Genomic DNA, 25,688 nt, shown 5'->3' with positions numbered 1-25,688 from the left:
AAGATAGCAAATTCTCAGTGTTGACTGCATCTCCACTCACATACACATCCGATAAAGTAATTTTAAGTTAAACTTATTTTTAATAAGAGTCTAGGTAAAGACTGAAGAATTGGGTCAGAAAGCCCTAAGTACAGAGAAAATCTGTTTTAGTAGCAAATATAATAAGCTTCCTGCAGTATTAAGTTATTTGGAAGAATGTTGGATGTGGTGCTGGTTTCACTTACACCAGCATAATTCAGAAAGAATTCAGCTGAAGTCAATGGAATTATTCCTATGAAAGATGAAATTAAGATCATTAAGCAGCAAAACTGCAGAGACTATGTAAACATATCAACATTAATACTTGTTTGCTTTATAGTACATCAAACATTATCCAACTTGCAGTCCTTTAGATTTCAATTATGCATGTAGGATCTGGGATAAATATCTTCCAAATTCCTCCATGATCATCTGCTCAGCTAGACAGAGAGAGTAACCACTTTTTTCTGCTTCTTCAGCTTGCACCAGGAGACAAGCACATATTACTTTCACTTCTTCCCAAGATATACATACAGCTGGTTGCCTGAGAGGGGAAAAGAAACAGGTATGAAATATCTCCATTTTAAATAACAAAATAACTTGAAAGACAAACTGCAAAACTGAGTTAAGAGTTGGAACACACAGAGCTGAGTAGCTGCACTGTTACTATAAGATACATCCTTCTAGGAATTAAAATTTCAGAGCCTGGAGTAAAGCTTCCTAAAATCAATTAAGAGGTGGTTTGATTAGTTCTAATTATTAAAAACAGGTGTTTTGATTTATCAGGAAAATTACTATAAACCAATCCAAAACTGAGATTAGGCTACAACTCTGCCAGATACCATAACAACAGGACAGTATGGCCTTAGAATATTTTACAATCCTAACTACCAGCACAAAATTGAGAGGAGGTGGACCAGAGGAAGAAGAAATGGGAAATAAGCACAGACATAAACATTCTTATTAACTGAACATCACAAACATAATTTTCTTCTTCCTAAGTACTTTGGTCAAGGTTTTGTTAGAAATGAATTCTCAAACAGAAAAATTTAAGAATAGAGAAACTGAAGGAAAACCAGAAAGTAGATAAGGAGGGAAAAAAGTTGAGATTTATATGTGATCAATAAATGTTTCATAAGCAGAACTAATACATATATCCCTGAATTCTGCGTACAATATTCTTAAAAGGCAGTTATAGCCTCTCCTTCAGCTATTTTATTTATAGAAACAAGATGGCAAATGCTATGTGAAGTGATTCCTTGTATATCAGCCATCTGTCATTTTATTCACTGTTTCTTAGATAAAGATGATAATGGTTACATGAAAAATTAATGAACTCAGACTAATGGACTACGCATTTCCATTTCTGAATATTCACCTGTCTTTCCTCAATTTTGGTAATGTTTTGAATGTCGATGTCAAAACTGGGCTATTTTCTTCATTGTTTCCAATGTCCATGTAGCTTAGTACATTCAACTGTTTCTTTTCACCTGGACTTTCTTCACAGTTTGTGCAATCAATGCATTTGCAAACAGAGGAACACATAATTTTAGCCTGGCAAATAAAGAATACTTAGAATAAAAACTGTATGAATATTGAAGTAAATATACATTTGATCAACTATTGCAGCTATAGCACCAGGGACATATTCTAGAGGTGCTGGTCTTGGATACTCCCAGAGCAAGGCTGTTGGTATCAATACAGTAAGGAAGCAAGACAGTTTTTTTTTCCATGGGTTCTCTGTGGAGATTGATGTTTTATATGTAGAGAAATCATTCCTCCCCTCAATTTCTAGATAACTTTGCAAGATAAAGTAATACCATGTATGCAGAGAAACTACCAGGATTAGCAGAAAAGCATTCCTAATGTCTTCTGGAGCGAGGCATTGTGTAAGAAATCCCAACACCTTAAATTTCAGCTGATCAACTTCAGTGAGATTCAGCTCTTTGAATAATTAAAAAAAAAGTGACTGTGCCTTCTATGTTGAAGAAAGTTTTATGATGAAAAATGCAAAGAGAAAAGTGATTATTTTTAGCAACTACTAGTTACTGAACATAGGCAGTGTTAAGGTAGTGACTGGTGAGAGGACAGTTCACCTGACTCACCTCAAAGCACTCACAATAATTATTGAGGCAACCTGAGTGTTTGCAATTACATCCTTTGTTATGGTGAGGTTCAATTTCTCCCAGTATCCTTTTCCCAATTTTTGGTAAGAAAGCTTCTGAGATTCCATCAGGATAGGCCTAAACCAAAAATTTCCAGATTATGAGAGAAATTCAAAGAAATAGTTTTAAACACCTGAATTATAGTGATGCAATGTTTAACAAAAGTGTTCTTACTTTCCACTCTCATTAATCATTGCTATGAAGCCCCTGGACACAAGGAGCCTGCCATGGCACGTGAGAGAAGGAGTTCAAAGATTTGAGAACACTAAGGCAACTTGGCTCCATGCACCATGGGAAGCAACTTACCTTCTTTTTGTGGAATAACCTAAACCATCCATCTACTCTTCTTTTGGGGCTGGTTTACTTTTCCTACTAACGCTACTTTCACCAAAATAAAAATTCTTAGTGAAGAAATAACCTTTGCATACATACTCACATATATCTCAGAATTTTAAAACATCTCTTGTTTTATTAATGGCACAATACACAGACTATTCACTGAAATCAGCATGGGCTTAGAACTGCAGGTTTTCATTGCTTAAGGACATGGTTTATGGTGGACTTGGTAGAGTTAGGTAAGCGGTTGAACTTGATGATCTTAAAGGTCTTTTCCAACCTAAGTGATTCCATGATTCTATAAATTAGGTCCTAAGACCGTGCAATACCATGGACTGCTAAAAGGCAGGTGGAAAAGGTTATATGCCTTTTATGTAGAGCAGTTACAGGTACACTTTCACCAGGGACAAAGAAGATCTATTACAGTCTACAAGGATGCCATCTACAGCAGTGAAAGGAGTGCTTGAACAACAACCACCTCATCAGCTGAACTACAGAGCTGCATCTGACTTGAAAACTAGTTGTTGCACTTTGACAGAAAAAAGTGCTGTAGCTTTGACTGGTGGGATATGGCAAAGCTCTCAGTCTAAATTGAGCAACATCTTGTACAATCCCCAAATTATGTGAAAGATACAATGAAAATTCTGTAGAGATTTACGCAAGAAGCAAAAAGCCATTAATATATCCTTAAAGCATCATCAGTAGAGACTCATTAAACTTTAGAATTTTAAAGCTTTAAAACTTACAAACCATAAAATTCTCACCCACTTTGTGCAGTTTGATATACACACAAAAATTATCCTACATATTGTTCTTTATTTCACTAATAAAGGAGATAATAAAGAAAAGGAAAAAGACTGTATATTTTACTTAAGTTTAAAGGATAAAGCTTCTTTACCTCTTGTTCACTTAGAACCAGTTCACCTGGAACAGGCAAAAACTGCCCCAATACAGCTGTTACAGGGCTGTCCACATCTGAAAAGAAGACATTTACTTGAAAACCGCAGACATACTCACAGTATATCAAATTTAATTTATGCATAAATGTTTTCTAATTAAGCATATAGGCAAATAGGCATCTTCAATTGATTTTGTTAATAAGAAAATATTACCTGAGGCTATCTGTCCTCTGTTAGCATTTTCTCCTACAATTTAGTTTTGAACCCAAACTCACTCTGCAGTGCGCCAAAAGGATGTTTTTACTCTATGACATCAAGTACACTTAAAATCAAATGCCACAGACTTAAAACAATCTGATAAAATAAGAAAAATGTCAGAAACAATTAAATATACTTATCCTGAGTTCTTATTTTACAAATTTCCTGAGTTCTGAGAGAGCATCTGGAACAGAGGTCATTAGCTGATGAAAAAAATTACTAAAAACCCATGGAGAAAACCATAGCTGTAACAGTAAGTCTTTGTGTAAGTCCTGATGAAGAGCTGCATGTGAGTACATAAGCAGCCTTAGTTTATGCAGAAATAAGCAAATATCAGTCACAGTGAGGTTACAAGATGCAGCTTATACCTGTACTTCCTTCCTTCCCATCTATAGAAAGAAGAAAAAATGGAAGCCAAAGGACAGGTTAATTCAAAAGTTGAAGAGATTAGTCCATAGAAACTTTTAGATATAATTTCTGGACCTAATTCTTTTACTTGCTGTGAAGGCGAGTAAAAGGCTTTGGGTTTACATCACCATCAAAATGCACCACTGTAATAAAATTATAATTGCAAATAATCAAACAAACCATGTTAATGTTTTCAAAGAAGATATATTTAAGTAAAGTAATATTTATTTACATTAAACCCAAACTGCACACGGATACTTTGTTGCTGCTCAGAAGAAAATGCGTTACTCTGTCCAAAGAGCAGTCACTTTAGAACCTTGGAAACAGCTTTCTTTAAAATCAGATGGCATTACAAGTTAACCTAATTAAGTAAATATTAGTGAGACATTCTGAATCCCTAGGCTAAAGTACACCCATAGCCCTCAACGCTGCTCTTCATTTATACAGAAACAGTGACTCTCGGTGGCAAGCTAGTGCAAATCCAAATGCATGCAGGTGCTTGTGCTAAATGTGCTTTATATTGAAATTAGTCTGTATTTTAAAAACTTTCAATAAAGTCAATATACTCATTACAACATTCTAACTACACTAAAGCACCCAGACACTTTTCAGTGATAAAGTAAAATAATAAATGGTGATAGCTACATTAGCTTTGGCTCATCTCCCCATGTTGCTGCTTAGGAACATAAACACATGCAACTATATTTTAATAATCTACGATACACCGACAGGTTAGAGAATTTTCATTTTGATGTACCTGATTGAAGGTGATTATGTTGCTTGTGATACTCAGGAATTTGATGAACGGGTTTTAGTTCTTGTGTGTCACAACAGTTTATATAGAGCATTTGAGTACCTCCTTCCAACTGGCAGATAACCTGGGGTGAATAACTAATGATTAGCAGTCATTTAGGAAACTGTAATTTGAAGCATATAAAGGTTTTCATAAGAGTACCACCTGTCTTATAAAGCTTCATAATCACAAACTGGAATCTCTCAAATGGGTCATTATGCATTAAGACATTTGCTTTTTGACCCTTAATTTTCATTTATTTCTGGAAGCAGCTATTGAGATCTAATACAGTAGCTCCTCAGCTGAGGTGATATGGATTCCTGCTCCTCTGAATTGCTCTGTGAGGCTTCGTGGAACACACTCTAGCTATTTACTAGTGTGAGGGCTTTAGATTCCCTTCCCTAAACAGAGCAAGCCATTCCAATTGTTCAAGTTTCATTTATTTAGCTGTGATTTACATCAAGACTTTTCCTTCAGATGATGTATGCTTCACATTGGGTTTTTTTCCCAGCTGCTAAATAGAAAATAATGTCGGTTTTTATATATAAATTAGCACTAACTAGATAAAATTTAGACTGTGAGTCCAAGGAAGGGACTGCCTTATTGTTCTTGTTACAACACTTACCAAGTGGGACTTCTTGATGCTTGTGTGGTACAAATAAGTTAATCTTCTCTAGCATAAAATTTTGCTATCAATTACAGGATATAATTACCACAGGAGTAGAATCATTTCTGTGTGAACATCTGGATTCCTCTGCTACACTGTGCAATGCTAATAACTTGCAGTCAGACTTATCAACATCTGAACTCTGAAAAATTGCTCTGTGTTGGTGTTTCTCGATAACATTATTAATTGCCTCTCTTACCTCAGCCTGAAATATAAAGTTTTAAATCTTAACACACATGTTTTAAAATCTACTTCAAATTCCAGGTAAATACAATAAATTTAAAAAATTAACTGCATAAATGATGTATTTTAAACCAAGGACTGAATTTAAATGTAATACTAAGAATAGATGATTTACTTGCCAATAGCAGAATTATTTATTTCAAGTAAAAATACACATGAAGAATAAAAATGAACAGTAACATTCTTTACAGTAACAATGGCATCCAGTGTCGCCAACGTCATGAAGCACCCATTGATTTCTAAATTACCTTGGAGAATTTAGGCAATATTCACAGCACATTATGCAAAACAGGAATTAATCTTGAATTCAGAATTACTCTTCCATTATTACATGAGTTATATAAATAACTTTACAAGAGATCACCAGGATTTAGCTTAAGTAAGAAGTAGTCATCTGAGACTGGACTGCACATTCAGTTATACTTATCAATCAGATTGCTCCAAAATGAACTTCAGTTACAGTGATCAACTACTGTCTGTCATGGCAATTCCATCATAGGTGTGATGCCACTTGTATTTGTTGAAAACCAATTTACCACCTATCTTGCTGATCCATTAACTTCTTACAGTGTCACCTTCACAAAAGTCACACTGCCAAATGAAGCCTTGTTTCTCAGTACATGCTTTAAAACACCACAGAGACAATCTTGAAAAACCTAGCTACAAAATTTCAGTAGTTTTCAGAAATCTGCCTTTCATAAAATAGCTGTATTTCTACAGGTTGTCTTGTACATATTTAGGAAAATATATTTGAAAAATTCAAGCATTTTAAGAGAATAATTAAGTTACAAAGAAAAGCTCTCCATAGGCAGGGAATGCTAATGTTAAATAAAGCATCTTTTTATATAAATATATAAAAGTCCCAACTGGGCACTTTGTGTTCAGGTGGCCTTAGGAGAAGCTCCATCCCTAACTGAACCTGAACATGCAAGTGCCAGACAGAACCCAACTAGACCTGAGCCAACAGGAAGAGAAACAGGCGAAAAATCCAGATACTATTCTTCCTTCCTCCACAATGCAGCAGTGTAGGAAACCTACTGAGCAACATTTTTCTTTCCCTCTCTTTTGTGAATAGATCTGATAGGACAGTGCTTGAAAGAACCTTTTACCCTCTGGCACTTAGAATAAATTCAGTTTTAGACATTTAGCACTTGAACAGACTTTTCCAATAATAATAATAATAAAGTCTTGCACACATACTTACTATTTCATCATAGACAGAAGCATCAGTCTGAGGTAAACCACAGGTATCACTGGAAGATTCTAGTACACAAAATAAAGCATGTTTTATTTACAAATGATAAGAGTTTTATACCAAGAACACCTTTACAGCATTAATAAGAGAGGTTTTGATGTTGCTATAGCATTATATTTTTGTGAAAGAAATATTTAATACTCTTTTGTAACAGGCTTGCTGGGAAAAATAAACATTCTGATGTCTTTCAAAGGTTTACTGTGCATATTTGGTAAAATTCACTTTGCTCCAGAATTAAAAACCTTGTAAGATCAAATCTAGCAGTCAGTTTAACCCTGAGCAGGATTGTGAACAGGTTATTGGCAGAACACATCAAACAACAGCTCACAAGCTTACTGTCATTAACAGTGTTAGTGCAAGCCACCTACCTTTCATAGCTGAGGATTAAACTTCCAAGTGAAGCATGGTTCAACTCAGTAACAAACAATAAAAAAATGCTGCAAGGAGGAATATCTTTTTCAGAGCCCCCTGAAAGAACAGGGAGGTGGTATGACAGGAAGTGAAAAACCAAAATCAAGACTGAGCTATACGGCTGAAGAAACATAAACATCCATGAACAGTGGTCCATCCTCCTTTCAAAAATTCTTAGTTATATTAACATAATCAGAAAAGGCTCATACTGCAACTTGCCAAATCCAGAAATTCATTTATTTAGCTATTTAAATCATTCCCTAAACTTACAAAAGTAGGGAAAAAAAAAAAAAAAATTAAAACCCCCCCCTCAGTCACTTGGGTCACTTACATTTAAGCAGTTGGTCAAGTTTTAGAATTGCATAGAATTGTTTTGGATTCCTTTAAACTGATGATAACAAATGCATTTATTCTCACCTGCAACTGGAGGTATGAACGAGCTGAATGCCTGAAGAACAGAATGTTTTTTATAAATATTTTATGCATTTAATGATTCATTTTTAAAAAGTCAAATAAACAAAAAATTTACTTAAGTGACCTTGAAAATTATTTACATTTTCATGACAATTAAGCACATATATGCTGTGGCCTATTCAGCATTACCAGATGCCATTACATACCTTGAATAATATTTCTGCTTTTCCTACTCAACACATAGTTATGGTTCAGATCTACATTTACAACTACAGTGGCATATTACTTAATACCTACATTTGTATTTTCAAAGACTTATTATTTATTGTATGTTTTTAGTAAATATTTTATAATTGTGATTTTATTTTTATTACAATATTTTCAAATATTGCCCGGAATAATCTTAATACGGCAATTCCCCACACTTAAGTCACAAATAAGCAGCAAAAATTCCTATTTCAATTAATCTTACTGGTATCATTCTGACATTTTGATTGGCTGTTTCTTCTGGAAAGAAAATGCTTGAAGTTGGAACACTGCAATTTTCATGCTGCATTGCTACAGAAGAAAGAAAGTGGACACCATTTGAAGGCAGACAAGGTGAATGCCTATGTGTAGCTTCTTCTGGAAGATTTAATTCCTTGTATTTTTCAAGATCTTCATCACCACAGCTGTTGTTTCCAGATGGATGCACTTCAACTTTTACTATTGTTTTTTGATTTTCAATGGTAAGTGGATACTTGAAGTGATCTAACAAAGTCTCTCCCACATTTACAGTGCATAAATGATTGTCTTGACTAGAGAGCAGTCCTTCTTCAATGGGATCATTAATCACTGCAATTTCTAGATCAACGTTTTCAGCACTAACAGGACTATTTTGACTAAATATTTCAGTGAGAAGTCCACTGTCTATTAAAGATCTTGTATCAGGCAATATCTGGTTCTCCATAGACATGGACAGACTGTCAGCTGGTTCATTTTTTTTTTCACTGAAGATAACTACATTTTCTATTTCAGTATTCTTCTGAATAGTTTTTCTATCTAGGAGTGAACAAAATAATGTTAATGAAACTACACGTATACATAATACTAAAGATTTAAATTTCACAGTTACATGTTAATTGGGTTAAAACACAGTGCTGGAAGAGGTGGTTTGGGTTCTGAATCTAGCTTGTAGAAAACACAGGCCACCATACCCACACGAACAAGCTGCTTTTACCATAAGGACAAGTTTTTGCAACTTTTAAACACGTTGACAGCATCCAAACTTAAATCATAGTTTTACTACTTGGCTTTAGTAGTAAAAAAAAAAAAATCTAATTTGACATCATACACTTAGCTCTGCCTACAGTGGTTACAGTGTGTCAGTAAGTTGGACACCAGACACGCCTTACCTGTACTCTCCATGTCGCTGTTGCCAGTTAAAGGACCTCCACCTCAACCCAGAGTATCACAAGGCCACCCTTAAAAAGACACGGGCCGAGGTCCACCTGCGCTGCCATCGCTCATGTTTCTGGGTTTAGGCTAAGGCATTACAGGGCGGGCTGAGCTACCTCTGTCGCCCTGACTGGACTGGGATATGGCAGCACCCTGAAAGCTCAAGTCTCTCTGACCCACAGGCATCAACCTCCACAGCTCAGTGACACGGGAGAGGGGATACAAGCCCTGCCCAGAGCTCCCTCCGTCTGCCCTCAACGGCTCCCAGGGCAGAGGTACGCAGGACAGGCCCCACGCTGGGGCCCTGCAGAGGGCCTGTTTCTGCCCCCACCCCATGCACTTTCCCTTCCCCAACAGCCACCACCCAGCTGTTAACAGAGGCCTGCCCCTCACTGGAATGGGGGGAATGTCTGGTTTGTTTGGCTTTTAAAGAGTAATTTCCCTGTAGAAATGAGCTTATGTTAAAAGGTGGCAATTAAGCAGGACCCTGGTACTGAGTGAGCAGCTCTCTGTTCTAATCCATGCCTGGAGTACTGGGTCTAGTTCCAAGCACTCCAGTATAAGAACACGGACATACTGGTCAGGGCTGTGAAAATGACTAAGGGATTAGAGCATCTCCTATGTGGAAAGGGGGAGTGAGCAGAGACTGTTTAGCCTGGAGATAGGAAGTGGAAGGGTGGATGTAAAGATGGAGCCGGGCTCTCTTCCTTTTGACAGGACAAGAGGCAATGGGCACCAACCAAAACAAAGGAATTTCCCTCTGAGCATCAGGAAACACTTTTTCACCCTGCAAGTGACTCAGCACTTGCACAGGTTGCCCAGGGAGGTCATGGAGTCTCCATCCTTAGAGACAGTCAAAAAACCATCTGAACATGGTCCTGGGCAACCATCTGGCTGCATCAGACTACCTCCAGAGCTCCCTTCCAGCCTCAACCATTCTTTAATTTGGTGAAGTATGGCTTCTAGCTTCTGCTCTCAGAGCCCTTTCTACAACTCACCATGTAAACCTTGGAATTATCATCCCAATGCCTTAAAGATTTCAGAGGTTTGGAGTGTTTTCTACACTATGAAGATACTACCTATGGCCATTTAAGATTCATTTTCTGCTTTCAGGGAAAGCTTTATCTGAATTTTTAATTTTCTATGTATCTCTTAATTTTTAGGGAATTTTGTGTTTAAAAAAAAAAAGCAACCACAGCAACTAAAACCCACCCAAAACAATTCATCCATAAGGTGCCACACAACTAATCCAAGAAGAAACCAGGATCAATTTTTCCTTATGCTTTTCACTACAAACTTCTACCCCACCAGCCCTGGATATGCTATCATTAAGTTTGGAAAAAACAGAACAAAACCACCATGCTTCCCCACCCCCCATCTAACAGTGAAGTTTTTTACTCTAGTACTTCCCAACAGGAGTTCATAATTCTCAGCCAGAGCTGATTAATCCTATGCACCATTTACAATTTCAGGACCATTTTTGAAGACAGTACTTACACTTGCCACCTTTAAAAGCAGGCAAAGGGAAGGTGGAGGGGAACATGACCCAATAAGCAAATTAATCAGTACTTTCGGTGCCTAGAAAGTTTCCATACCACCTTTCTGTTCAGACTGAACACAGATCAGTTTACAACTTCAGTATCCAACCCTGTTTTGAAATAAACCCAGGAACTAACAGTATCTAACAGATGAAGTGTGAGGTTGAAATCACTGTGTTCCTTTCATGTAGCAAAAACTGCAACACAGAATCATAGAATCATTGACATCTGGAAATACAGGTAGCAAAATGACTGTGAAAGAGGTGTATTGCACAATTATTTGGGAGGGTTGCATGTGGGTTTGTTGGTTTGCACATGTGTTTTTTTTTTTAATTAATCAGCAATTCAAGAAAACAGAACGTGAACCTTTAAAGGGTAAAAAATAATTCTCTTCTTTCCACTGTATAAAGTAATCCCCATTTTTTAATGTAACTTCAAAGGAGTTTTCAGGTGCTGGGAATCTTCAGATAAAGCAAATAGCATTTTAGCAATTTTGACTTTCTGTGCCTGAACTAGGTTTCCACTGCCTTACTATTCATATTTTATGGATTACTGAGTATAAAGACCAAACCAGTGCTACCCACTAGCTTGGAAACAGACTGTTTCTCAGAAACACTCCAGGAGTTATGTGGCTCTCATGAGAAAAAGCTCATCTAAAATAAGTTCTATGTTGTCTCTTTCTACTGAACCTGCAAAAGAAAAATTGTTCATTAACCTAGTCCTTATTATCTAGCAATACATGTATAAATCACTGCTAAAATAGATGGAATAGTCTGCTATTACCCTTCATAACTGAATTTATATAGCAATGATTCCACAAATCCAGAAACAGCAGCAAGGGAGCTGGAAAGAAGATTAAAAAAAAATTTTAAACATTGTATCAAGTAGTGGTAATTGTGAAATTTTATTTTATTTTTTGAAGTCACAGAAGAGGGTATAAAATAGAGCCAAAGTGTTGGAAGTAAATAATCAACCATGGATGTAGAGTAATTGAACAAGATAAGAAAAGCTAGCTTAAATTAATGTATTTTATATGAGAAAACAATTGGTACAAAGGCTGAATTAGAATCATGATTTCCAAGGTTGGGTACATACTTTCTTAGTCCCTCAAAAACCCCAATGCTTAAAAGAATACTTGGTTTGGAATGGTGTTAATTCTGGACAAAGACACCCTCTACGTGCACTTAGTGCTTTCCTAATTTCAGGCATGAAATAATTGAAAAAAGAAAATTGGAAAATGCACATTTGAAGTATTCCACAATTCCACATTGCTATTTAAGAAACAGGTCAATTTATCACCATCCAACCTGCCTTTTAACACCTACTCAAACCTAACTTTGAGCTCTTAAATCACTAACTGAGAAAAAGCGATTTGAGATTTTAGTAGCAAAGTAATAGTTTTTCTGCAATACAAATGTTTTACATTATAATGAAGTATACTGTACTAGAAGTTTCATTCAAATCTAGGCAGTTTCAGTTACTTTCCTATGGCTTTTGAGCAAAAAAAGCAAGCAGTTTTACTCTATGTACACAATATTGAATGTCACAATTTAAATTATTTATTAATAACCTACATTCACTGTGGATTTCTAAGATTTACATTCCAAAAGCATATTTTATTTACATGTTGTTGACATTTTAAAGAAGATGAATAAAACCTTGTTTATGATCTATCCCAAATTAAAAAAGATACATTTAACAAAAAAATGTTTAAAACATTTACAATAATAAACCAGCTTTCTGTGCCAGTTATATTTACTCTCTAAGAATGTAAAATTGCATTGATAACTGCACTAACCACAATTAGACTTGCAACATTTAAAACCTGAGCATCAAATCTAACATCTTGTTTCTGATGAAAATAAATCCTACAAGCAAATATGCCCTAATGTGAGTTTAAGCAAAGACTGGTCAGCGGTCAATAAAAAAAACCCAGTGCATTATTTGTGAAGCTCCCAAAGAATACATCACTATGAAATTGTTGCAGTGGTTTGATAAATGCCAGGCCTGACAGCTGCAGCAAGGCTCATTTCAAAGTGTCCCTTCCCACACACTGCACCCTAACCAAATAACGAGTGACTCTGGCCCGTTCCTGTGAGGGTTCCTACCTTTAGGTAAGCATGCATTTGCTAAAGTATGCAACTGGGATCTTTGAGGTTTCCCACCTCAGACACACAAATATAGGTGTTTTAGTAGCTAGTTTAGAGTAAAAAAAAAAAAAAAAAAACAAAACCCACAAAAAAACCCCAGACCACCCACAAAACAACGAGAAAACCATGAAGACTCATAGAAAGTTAGACATACTGGCCAGAAAACATTTGAAGTCTAATGAGAAGTTTTATATCAACCTCAAAGGTCTTTTAGAATGAGAACACCTCTGGAGTAGCAATTACTCTATTAATAAACACCATGGGTGCTACATTTAAAAAATAATATTTTAAAAATTGTGCTAACAGGTACACTTTAATGGGTGTAAAGGTAAACATATCAATAAAGCCTTGGGAAGAGCAGCACTGCACACAAAGTTACTCATTTTGTAGTACCCATACTATTTCTGCACTTGGAAACATTATGCTCCCTTCTGAGTGAAATGGCTTTCCTCTCCCTCCTTGTATCCTTCAGAAGCTATACCCAGCCTAAAGCATCTCCCAGGAGGAGTTTGAGAAGGCCAGGATTTTCCCATTCTGGAGCAGTTTTCCACAGCTTTAAGAGTTTGCCCTTTTCATGCAGACTGCTGGCTGCGTAGCAGCGCTCTTTGCTGAAGCAGGCAAACTGTAACCCATCCACCTCCACAGGCAGCCTCGCTCCACAGACTATCCAGCAGGTTGCATTTAACTGAATTGACTTCCCCTGGGAGTCAAAGTCTTATGACCACAGATACCATTCATCAAAATAGACACACTAGTATCTACAGCTCTGAAACAAAGTCACTGCCACATTTCAAAGGGGCTTTTCTTACAGCTTTAAACCAAGTTGCACCATATGGCAACATACTCAGGTCTATTTATGGCATGTCAACCTAACTTATCATTTGAACACTAGATTTGCACTGCTACTACTTCACCTCCTTCACCACTAAGACGATGTAAATCCAGCTCCCAGCATAAGCTTTTTTCTTGGGTTTAGGCTCTTTTTCAAAGGCACTCACATGAATAAGCACAATTTTTTGACACAGAAATAGAAGTCAAGGATGTGGCAAATGTGCTGCTAAGTAATAAGAAAAAAAAAAAAATGTTATACCTACTAATTAGGTGACACATTTTAACTACCCCAATGTAGCACTACTCAATGTGTTTTTTCCAACCCCCTAAAAATTTCTACAACTTAGTATGTTATGGTGAGTTATACCAGGGACTGATTTTGTTTGTTTTACAGATATTACCTTTGAAAAACAAACAAAAAACACTGACAAAATGAATGGCAAAACTTGTAGCTGTTGACCTTCATTGACATACAGCAGCAGACACACTGAAGATAATTCTGCTATTAATACATAGCAAATTCAACTTTTTCTAGTATTTGAGTTCAAGATGGTGTATTCTATCCCTTTGATTCTGGAATACAAATAGACTAATTTTAATTTTAAAAAGATCAAGTGTATACAGAGTAAGAGAAAACTGCAGGAGTTAGCATATACATGACTTCATGCAATGATACCATTCCCTAGAAACACACAGGATTTCAAAAGTCATCCTTTGTGGAAATAAACTCTTCCAAACCACTTAAAATAAATCACAAACAAACAAAAAAACCCCATAGCAACATTCAATATACTGCTAAGGTTTTCCAAAGTGATCGAGAAGATGTTGACTGTTTCTTCACCAGCTACTGTTTGGCAAACCTTGCTCTCCATCATTCACTGTGCAGAAGAGTTCTCATTCCAACAATAGGAGATTGCTTGGTATCAGTAAGGCAAATCATTTGGTATTTGTACTAAGGTTAAATAAACCCATGATGTCAACCATTGCTTTTTGGATGTTTTTTCCAAAACGATGAGAATCCTTTAAAGACAAAAAACAAAACCAGGCTTGTACTGTCAACCAACAGGTTTTTTTTAGGCAAAAGAAAGAAACTTTTAACATTTTGTCATTTTGGAGCTTACAGAATTAGACCATGTATTTTCCCATAAAATGGGGAACTTAACCACAAAAAGTTTAATGCTGTACAAATTCATCCAGTTTCATGCTTTACTGAATGAGTTTTTCATTATGAATTTACTGCCCTTCAGACAGAACTGAGATCATGTCCTTCTGCAATCAGATGCACTTATAGCTTTCTGTTACTTTGAAATAGCTGGGGCTCGGTAATATTTTATTATACAAGATTTTGCAGAAGCTATTTTCAGAAAATGAAAACATGTTCAGGAAGTGCATGACTAATGACTTAGCAGTACTCAAAGTGCAGAAATGCATCTTATATTTGGGTTCCTATCTGAATTGAAAAATTACACAAAGTATTGAAAATGAAAAATCACAATTACCTAAGTGTAAACGAACTATCAACTTGTTCTGTTTATTGGTGTGAGGAAGAATTAAGATTACAAATATAAATTATTAGTTACACTACAGGACCTACTGCAAGGACCCTAGTAATATCAAGGCCACGCACATGAAATGCTGCCTTTTTTGCATGGACTTTTGACCTGACTAATAAGTAAAAAATACAGGGAATTTTAAAGTACAAGCTAACAGGCATCTGAAGAACAATCTGAACTATGAAAAAAACAATTTGTATTTCCTAATCTTTAATGATTAACACAAAGGCACCAAGATCTCTCGGACAAGTTAAGGTCAAAAGACAATAACAGTTCAGCTATACAATCCTAAGCAAACTCAACATGTTTATTAAAGTCAAAAAATCTAAAGGGGAAGGATTAGGGTTGAAAGCTCACTCAAAGGAGGCCTCCACAACAGCAAGATATTAATAGATGATATCTACTACATTCTAGTAATGGATATTATTCTAATAATTTTTTCATTAATCATGTTTCTCAAGCACAGGTGACAACTTACGAGCAAGCTTCTTTCAGTACTATTTAAACCAAGAACATGTAAAGAATAGGGAGCATACATTTTATTCTGTCTTTACAACTGCAACCAGAGACAAATCAAAGCAAAACTGTAATAACAGAAAACAGAAGACACCTATCTTACTGTTCATGGGATAGCTATGAGTAATTTTAAATGAGTTCCAGGGCACTACACACATGTAAAGATAACCTTCAGCCCCTCGCTTTTTTTACGCTTGAAAGCATAAATGAAATAAAATATGGTTTCTTAGTTCATAAAGCTATCAAATTTATAGAAGTGGAGACAAAAAAAACAGACACCAACAAAGCAGCCTATGCTAACAAAAAAAAGACATGGTAATTGTATGTTGCCAGTCCTACTAATTTTTTTTTTTTTTTTTCAGACAATGAGTAAAACAGTTTTGTAGGCAGTTATCAGAATAGATATACTAACCCACTGGGAAGGACTAACTCTTACCGTCTCAGAACACGATATTTTGCTGGAGACATGGAAATGGATAGAATTTTCACCCAAGATAATATATGAAACACCATAACCATCATCAGCCACCTATGAGAAGAAAGATGAGAAAGCAAAGTTCTAAACATTTTCTTTTTCCTTCCGTTCCTAAATTATCTTATAGTTACACTGGTTTTACTGTGCAGTTTTAAAAATCACTTGCAATTTCCTCCTCAAGCAAATATTAAGATTCCACACTTAATTTTTGAAGATTGATTCCACGTAAAGGAAACAGTTCAAGGCTCATCAGAAATATATGGAATTAATATTCTGAATGCATGTCCATAATATTTCCCAGCTTTAGTATTCTGAAATAGAATACTCGTTCAAAGACCTGAACAAAGACTCGTTCAAAGACTGATAGGACAAGATATAGTCCTAAGCATCTATATAGCTTCAGTACTTAAATAGAAAGGCATAAAATAGTTCAACTGGATACGTAAACATCCTGTTTCATGGTATCACACTATAGATGTAAAGAAATACAGTATATAAATATGGAGTATACAAGCCTTGTATTATGAAAACTTACCCAAAGGCAAAGTCACCTGCCTCTAGGCAAAGACAGGACTCTGAGCACCCATATCACGAGTAGAGCTGGTCCCATTTCAACATTAGCAGTGTTAACTGTTCCAGGTTTCAGTCTGGTGTTATATCTAAGATATGCCTAGTGAACACCAACTGCCACCCTTCTTCCTCTCTTTCTGAACTCCAAGGATCACAATATTAAAGCTTTTAGCTGCCACTGCTACTAAGCAGCCTGATAGTCTCCTCTGTTAGTACTACAGGGCTATATATTCTACAGAACTCTTTAAAAAACCACCAAACCAACGAAACACATACAGGTGGAAAGCTTGATAAACTGAATCTCTGGGCTACTTCAGCAAACCAAAGCACAGTTTAAGGATACAAGAAATGATGAAGGGAAACCTAAGCAGGGTTATTTGGAAAGGCAGACAACTGAAGGAGGGAAATTAAAGAAATGAAGAAACAGTAAGAAGGGAGCAGGTAATGTAAAATTAGCAAAAACAAAAGGAAAAAAGTGTTAGAAATTCCTGCAGCCAAAAGCTTGTTTTAATACCATACCACACCTTTTCGGGGGTTCTAAATAGTGACTTTATGATCTGCTGGAACAAGCCAGTTTCTCATGAATGAGCAGCACTGCAATAGCTAGGTTTAATACTGCAATTTAAACTCATTACAACTTCAAGAACTGCTGAAAGCAGAAACTTCAATTAACAATAAAATAAAACCCCACTAGAAAAAAAAAAAAACACACAAAAAACCCACCCAGAAAAAAAATACCTTTCAGTCTGACAAATCAGCCAAAATACACAGTACCTGTCACCCTAATTTCTGTGTGGCAGAGTAGTCCTGTGATCCCTCTCATTGTTCTTTCAATAGAAGTGCTTTTTGAAAACAGATTAATCTAGTCTATAGTTCCCTGAAGTTTACTTAGCAGACCTTGTTAACAACATCATCATCAATGGCCACATTCAAATCCCAGTAAAATACTACAGCAAGCCAAAAGACTGTAAAGTCTCTAATGATACACTAATTTCCTGACAGTTTACAGAAATTGTAGAACATGTTTTTATTATTGACTTAGCCACCACTCACACTTGAGAAGGCAAGCAGAACAATGCGAGTAGCTTAATTTGGAGGAAAGCATGAACAGAGTTTTTACATAACCAGGAAATATAAAGAGCAAGTCAAGTATAATTACTTTTCAAATCCCAACCTGAAGTGCTAGGGTTAAACCCCCAGCCCTGAATGAGGATTGGCATATAGACCGCTTCCACAACCAGGCAAGACAGACTCTCCTGATTGGTTTTCACCCAAGGTCTGGCCAGCCTTGGGTGGGAACTGACTAGGAGATCACCACCAGGTGTCCCTGCCTTCCACAGTAAGTTGGAGGCAGGGCAAGCAGCCACATATGTAAGAACTGACTCTGCTTGCAGTTGGAGTTGGGAGGCCCACCTACACAGTGGATGTGTTGTGCAAGCATTCTGGTTATCAAAAGAACTCCCTGACTCTTCATAGCAAGTGGAGTTCCCAGGATGGCGGGGCAAGACCATGAGTCTCTCTCTGGGAAACTACTGCAGAACTGGACTCATCGTCTGGCTGATTCCATCTCTCATGGCATGGTTTCTGAGTCAGCTCACTCCCTTCTTCACACAAAATGCTGTGAGTGAATGCATTGACTTGTTCCTCCTCCAGTTGCCCCGCACTTTGGATCTCTGGTGTATGAGATAAGGTAGCAGAGGGTGGAGTTTGGCTGCTGAACTGCCCATTAATGATAATATAATTCTATATCAGGCAAGCAGCCAGCAGAAGACCACCTTAAAATCTACTTTAAGTCATTCGACACTGTAATATAGAAGCCCTGGGCACAGGTAACGTGATAAAAGCTCTCACTTTATCAGATCTCTGTGCCATGGAGCCCTGTACCACGTTTGATACATGTACATTTCCTTCAGAATAATCCGTTCTTGTAGTGGGACATGAGAAAAAGGTGATGCAGATTTTTCTGAGCCACGCACACAACACAGGAAAGCATTAAACACATGCCATTTTAGAAGCATGAGTTTAAACTTGCCCATTAAAGGTGCAAGTATTATAGATCTGAAATATTTAGACTGGTATATTCAAAATAAAACTTTAAGGAGTACTTGTAATTAGCAAACATACTGGTCCAAATCCACCGCCACAGGATAACATCTCTGGGTTCTTCTTTAGATCTATGTGTTGCTGCGGTGTTTGACTCGTTGACAGTCTCCAAGGCTCTGACAAAACCTTTATTAGGTATGAAACAGATGCAAACAAGTGTAACGCTGTTTAAGAACACACAACTTTCTCAAAACTAGTGAAGATAAGTTAGAAAGCACTCAATAAAGCCATATTAAGGATAACTCCAGTTCCCATCTCAATGGAATGAACAAATAAGGTTAAAAAAACCAGCTAAACTTGTCCTAAAATGCAAAACATTAACATATGAAGTTGTAACGTCAATTGCTGAAAGATAAGAAAAGTTCTTTCTGTAAAAATGCTATTTCAAAACAGATTAATCTCATCTATTGCCTGGTAAATTAACAGCCATATTCAAATCCCAGTAAAACACTGCATCAAGTTAGAAACTTGTAAAATCTCTAACAATACGCACGTATCTTGAAACTCTGCAGAAGCTGTAGAAAATGGTTCTATTCTTGACTTAGTCACTACTCACATTAAGGAGGGCAAACAAATGTGAGTTGCTTCCTTTGGAGGCAAGCACGAACATGTTTTTTATTAATCGGGAAAACATGAACAAGTGCAATACAATTACTTTTATAAAACCCAACCTTAAAATCCAATTTAAGTAAGAGCAGCATTTGTCATAGTAGTAAACAGTGACACTAATGTTGTGCATTAAAAAAAATAAATTGCAATATATAGCTCCTCTAACTCATGGTAATTTAAAAGAGATTTTGTCACCGTTGCAAGAGAACAGAGAGAAAACAGCCTCTATTGTGGTGTCTTGAACACATGTGAAACCCACAAATAACCTTTTTATTAGTAATACTGATTATAACTTTCTTGCAGTCCTTAATGACACATTATACTACAAAGCTATCAGAAAGAATCACTTTAGGTTTGTTAATAAGCATATACATAAAGCAAAACGAAACTTGTAATCTAGCAGGTGTTAAGCAATGCTAAACTCTTACCTTTTTTCAGAGGAAAAACAGTTCTACAGGTATGTAAGGATTATGTACTGTAATTAACAGTTATCAATAACAGTCACTTACTTCCTTAAGGAAAGGAGAATCTACAGCAAGGTACTTGGACACAACATAAAGGCAGAAGAGATGGCGGTCAATGCCAGCACCAGTCATGGCGAGCCGATATAAGTGCTGATGTTTGGTAGCAGCAAGCCGGAAGAACTTCAGCTTATTTTCATTCTGGCATTTAAAAAATATGAAGAAAAATCAGTCAAGTGAGCTGGTTTGGAGACAGAGGTACAGAAACTAAGTAACAGCAATGGCTTTGAAGCCTACAGCACTTAAGGGTCAAGTACAAGACAACACATACAACTAACACCACACAGTAGTACCCTCTAGCTTTTCAACCTTGTGTATTCAATTTCAGGTGGTAGCAAGAGTCAACTCTTTACTTGTTGTAAACAGCACATAATGAAAACAATTGTATTTTATATGTAATCTAACCCCTTCTCTTCAAGAATGCAGGAGCAGGCAATTCCAAAGTGTTGGAAGTCAGCAAAAAGGGCTCCTCACAAGCAGGGGTGAAGACAAAGCAGAGATGTTCAATGACTCCTTCACTTCCGTCCTTAACACCGACGATGGACCCTGTGTTGGAAGATGTGACTGTGGAGATAAACTCCCAGCAGATCTGAACTTGTTCAAGACTTGCTGCTCCAGAGAGTGACACAAGTCTATGGGGCTTGGGTGGGATTCATCCCAAGGTGCTAAAAGATATGGTCAATGTTATTTTTCAGTGGTCTTGAGAATCTGGAAAGGTCCCAGTCAACTGTCATCCCAATTTTCAAGAAAGGTAAGAAGGAAGACCCTGGTAACTACAGGCCTGTCAGTCTCAATTCACTGCCTGATAAAATAATGCAGCCATTCTGGGAGTTACTGAAAAACAATTGAGAGACAATGTAGTCATTGGTCACACTCAACAAGGTTAATGAGGGGAAAAGTCCTGTTTAACTTAATTTCCTTTTATGACAAGGTCACCCATTTACTTGGCCAATGTAAGCCAGCAAGCTTTTTTTTTAATTTTAGCAAAGATTTTGATAACCGTATCTCACTTTATCTTTTTGGACAGTGTTCAGCACACAGCTAGACAAGTCCATAAGACCTCACCACAGTCTACAACTTCCTCAAGAGAGGCTGTGAAGGGGTAGATGCTGATTTCTCTCTAGACACCAGTGATAGTACACAAGGACATGGAATGAAGCTGTGTTACAGAAGGTTCAGACTGGACATAAAAAAAAGGTTCTTCACTGAGAGGATTGTCAGTTGCTGGAGTAAGCTCCCCAGGGTAGTGGTCAGAACGCCAAGCCTGTTTGACTTCAAGGACAGTCTGGACAAAGCTCTTAGTCATATGGTTTAGTTTTAGGTAGTCTTGTGGGGAGCAGGGAGTTGGATTCAATGATCCTTATGGCTACCTTCCAACTCCAAATATCCTGTGATTCTATGAACACTGTATGAACGTGTTGGAAGGGCTGAAAAAGTGTCTCAAATCACGTGATTTGATGTCTGTTCTGTCGAGATTGTAATGTGGAATCCAATGTATGGCATATGGCAACCTGTCATTTATCTCCAGCATCATTGCATTTTATACCATTTACTTGAGACACTAAGCAGCCAATTTGCCTCCAGCATGAGATAATAATAAAACACTTGTCATGCTGTGCATGCCTGCCATTAGCATTCATGAGTAAAGCTCTGTGGTAGTCCACAGAGGATACAAGTGCTTAGGAATAAATCTAAGGAATATCCCAAAGAAGAAGCAAGCAGTAAAGGCAGACAACTCTTTTAAAAATCATATATAAGCGCATATAATTTTCATAACACATACAAACTAAAAATAGTATTATAAAGGCAGGGTTCCTCTGCTATGTCTGATTACTCCAGATCAAGGACAGTAATGAATCAAGTCTGAAAAAGAATGTTTGTAGTAATCATTAAAAAAAAAAAGTGAGCAAAATGAAGTCTGCAATACACACATATATGATCTTGTCATGGTTGCGTCTACCTTGTTCCTTTAATAAAAATGCAGATGTTAACTGCAGAGGTGTAATAGAAGCTAATTCTGACATTAGGACTCTCTCAAAATTACTTTCTATACATAGGGTACTTGTACAGCACCTGTGCCATACAGTTCTGTATGACATGTTGACATGGCTGGATCTCCAGACTTACATTGCTCTGGTCACAGCTCACAGTACAGCATATTGAGAAATCTGGGGGAATGTTACCCATCTAGAACTTCCAGAAAGAAGAGGGACAAAAAAAAAAAAAAGAAAGTTTCTCTCTTTCTCTGTGTATCTAGTTTCTTCCAGTAACATTTATTCATACAATCATGGAGTTCTTCCTTTCTAAAAAAGAAGAACATCACCTGTTCATCCTCTTAGACTTCTCTGCCCTAAGATGTGGTAAATAAAACTCTTGCCTGAAGGACCATTATGTAACTTAGTTTTAAAGACTTTCTAAGCAAAAAAACAACCTCCCCAAGTAATCTGTTTTGGATTTCTCACTATTTCCCTCTTTACTCGCTATCCTTACTAGCAGAAAATGTTTCCCTAATGTGCTTTTTTTTTTTTCTGATATTTAAGTCCACAGATTGTTCTCATCACCTCTGCATCAGCCTTTTTATCCTCTTGAGCACAACCTAGCTCCCTACCTCTTCCACACAGTTCTCTCTTCTTTAGATTAGGCATAAGTAAGTTCAGACTCTCCTAACAGATCCTCTTGAGAGGTTTTTAACCATCCTTCTTGCTCTCCTTTAGAATCTCTCCAATCCATATCTCAGTTGAGATGTCCAAAACCAGACACCACCTCAGCTAATGCTGTACCAGGAAAAAAGTGCAGAGACAAAACACTACTAAAAATAAAGGGCAAGACCAACTAAAGTGAGGTCTCCATTTTTCCCAGTAGCATAGCACTGAATGTTATTGATTATAGTCCTAGATCTAGGACTTCTACCCATGCAGCTGCTACTCAGGCCTGGATACAATATCTTGAGTACATCCCTATTTAACAAAATCCTCTTTCAGGTAGAATTTTTGACTCTTAAAGAACTGCAAATCCCCTTCATCTTAGCAAAACCTGCAAATGTAATGATTTATTTCATCAGCTGTATCTGTGAAAGCTGTGACTAGCAGTGGATTAAAGAACAGATAACCCTCAAGACAACCATCCTCATCCCTCCATTCTGACAGCAAACATTTTAACCAGTATCGTTGAGGCTTTTCAAACCACGATGTTTTCCCTTAGACCATGCTTCCTTTGATGGCTAAGCAGAACTTCACAAGAAAGATTTAAAAGCTCACTGAAATCAACATATAATAGGAAGTACTCATTTCCTGTGAATAATACTTGGTGTAAGATTACTTGTTTTACAAATCTAACTTTTGCAAGTCACGAAAATATCACAAGTCTTCTCAGTTTTCTGGAACTCAGTTCAGGAACTGTAAGAAATGTCATATTTTAATAAGTTACTGCCATTCGCTTTTGGCGTAGCCTTAAATTTCTGCCATATTGACAGAAAATGTGGACAATTAACTTATCCTGCACTTTCTTCCTAAAAAAACAAAGGCACCACTCTAAGTGTTTAAAAACTATTTGGGAACTTCTATAGATATCTAGTGATAATTCATGTGCCTTATCAATTGTATAGAAATTATGGAAATACATGTATATTCATAATTGTATTTATCCCAATATTATTATTGCACATTTAGGATACTGTGCATATGGATTTGGTTTTATTGTTTGGATATTTTTTATACTCTGTTCTTTCACATCTTATGTACAACACAGGGTTCTCAGACTAAAATGAAGAAGCAATGGACTACACAGTGCAGCAGCTCTCAAAGGCAAAATTTAAATAATTTAGAGAAAAGGGCAAGTTATTTGTTTTCTCTGCTATACTTACACTTCTAATAATAATTCAGAAAAGCTGAACCTTTAAAACACTTTTACAGATATTTATTTGTGCCTCAATCATCTAACCACAAAACAGTTAAATATCTATGTTTGTTTTTTTTTTTTTTTTCTGCTGACACCCAGTTGTCTGACTTCTCATTGCCTTCCATACCAAGGGAAAACAATTCAGTTGAACTCTTCTTGAAGAAAGCAAACAAATCAAAATCAAACCACAACAAAATTTACTGTAGAGAGATCTGGGGCTATTAACCTGTAGAAGAGAAGGCTGAGAAGGGATCTTATCAATGCTTATGAATATATGAAGGGTGGGTGTCATGAGGATGGGGCCAGTCTCTTTCCAGCAACAGGACAAGGGGCAATGAGCACAAACTGGAACATATGAAGTTCCACCTCAACATCAGGAAAAACTTCCTTACTGCGAGGGTGACAGAGCACTGGAACAGGCTGGCCAGAGGGGTTATGGAGGCTCCTTCTCTGGAGACTTTCAAAACCCACCTGGACACATTCCTGTGTGACCTGCCCTATGTGAACTTGCTTTGGCAGGGGGGTTGGAGTAGATTGTCTCCAGAGGTTCCTTCCAACCCCTAATAATCTGTGATTCTGTATGAGGCAACAACGCTATGAACTTACACTTTCAGTTGGGTCTTCCATGGTTCGAACAAAGTTAGTGGATTCAACAGTACATGAACGAACAGTTTCAGTCCTGCCTTCTCTGAACAAGCGTGTCATAGAGGCTTCATAGGTCAAAGAAAATTTTCCCATGTCCTTGAAAAGGGAAAAATAAGAACTTAAGGGGTTTAGCCAGACTTAGCCCCTCTTTTTTAATCAACAGTTCAAGGTAAGCCCACAGGATATGAATCACTCCACAAATTAAACTCAGAGTTTCTAGTGGCCCACCATTAGCAGTCTTATCTAAATGTAGTAAAGGCAAAATAAAGTTGGTAGCAGGATCTGATAAACACTAACAGAAAATCAAACTAGCAAGCACTATGCACTACGTTTTATATTTGGTCCTCTTCAGTTTATAACAGAAGTTGATTTAAAGGCTATCAAAAACCTATTTGAAAGTTCAGTGGCTTCCTAATTAACAAAGCTTTGATAATTAATAGAGAAATATTTAATGTACTTTAAAAGTATTTTCAGTTGACAATTTAATAGTATGGAGAGGCATGCCAGTGTGGGGATTTTGAGGAAAATGAGAATTGAAAACAGTCTACAAACTCCAGGAAGTGTGCCTTTCATATTTCCTGTAGATGTGCACAGATCTTGTAACCTACAGATTAAAAGTTGCCAAATGATAGAGGTTTATCTAACACATTAGCAATTACCTGTCTAAAATTTTCACAGTCTGTTCCGATGTATGTTTGATTTGGTTTAGATTAAGAGGATTAGCATTCAAAAAAAAGGAGGTGAGTTATCAGACTATCTGCCACATAGCCATCCTACTGAATGGTAAGAAAGACTAAGTGGTGACAGCAGCCAGGAAATCTGAACGCTTTGAAAAAACACTTGGAATTACTCACAAAAATAAGTAAAACAGTATCTCAACACTGAAAACTAGAAAGCAAAATGAAAAACATGCATGTTGCTACACTGGTGTTTTGTACTCAGAGAGCAGGAACTCTGGATTCCCAGCTGCAGGAAA

The 25,688-nt window shown here is 36.8% G+C and overlaps 2 protein-coding genes across 2 annotated transcripts; both read right to left on the bottom strand.

Annotated features, from left to right (window-relative positions):
- Positions 1-399: 399 nt before the first annotated feature.
- On the bottom strand, positions 400-8,816 carry LOC103770333 (tesmin-like). Its single transcript, XM_008937589.1, is given in 9 exon segments — positions 400-562; positions 1,397-1,572; positions 2,124-2,261; positions 3,418-3,494; positions 4,842-4,962; positions 5,591-5,749; positions 6,992-7,053; positions 7,787-7,901; positions 8,340-8,816. Coding segments are annotated over 9 exon segments (1,488 nt in total).
- A 5,943-nt stretch (positions 8,817-14,759) lies between these two features.
- LOC103770332 (carnitine O-palmitoyltransferase 1, liver isoform-like) lies at positions 14,760-24,808 on the bottom strand (the record flags this gene model as incomplete). Its single annotated transcript, XM_008937588.1, has 5 exons — positions 14,760-14,843; positions 16,329-16,421; positions 19,062-19,166; positions 20,159-20,311; positions 24,674-24,808. Coding segments are annotated over 5 exons (570 nt in total), but the record flags the coding sequence as incomplete, so codon positions are not given.
- Between the last annotated feature and the right edge of the window lie 880 nt (positions 24,809-25,688).

Source organism: Merops nubicus, unplaced genomic scaffold, assembly GCF_000691845.1.
Source record: "Merops nubicus isolate BGI_N331 unplaced genomic scaffold, ASM69184v1 scaffold26893, whole genome shotgun sequence".
Taxonomy (NCBI): Eukaryota; Metazoa; Chordata; class Aves; order Coraciiformes; family Meropidae; genus Merops; species Merops nubicus.
The sequence above is the reverse complement of the archived record's forward strand: the minus strand, read 5'-3'. Positions and strand labels throughout refer to the sequence as shown.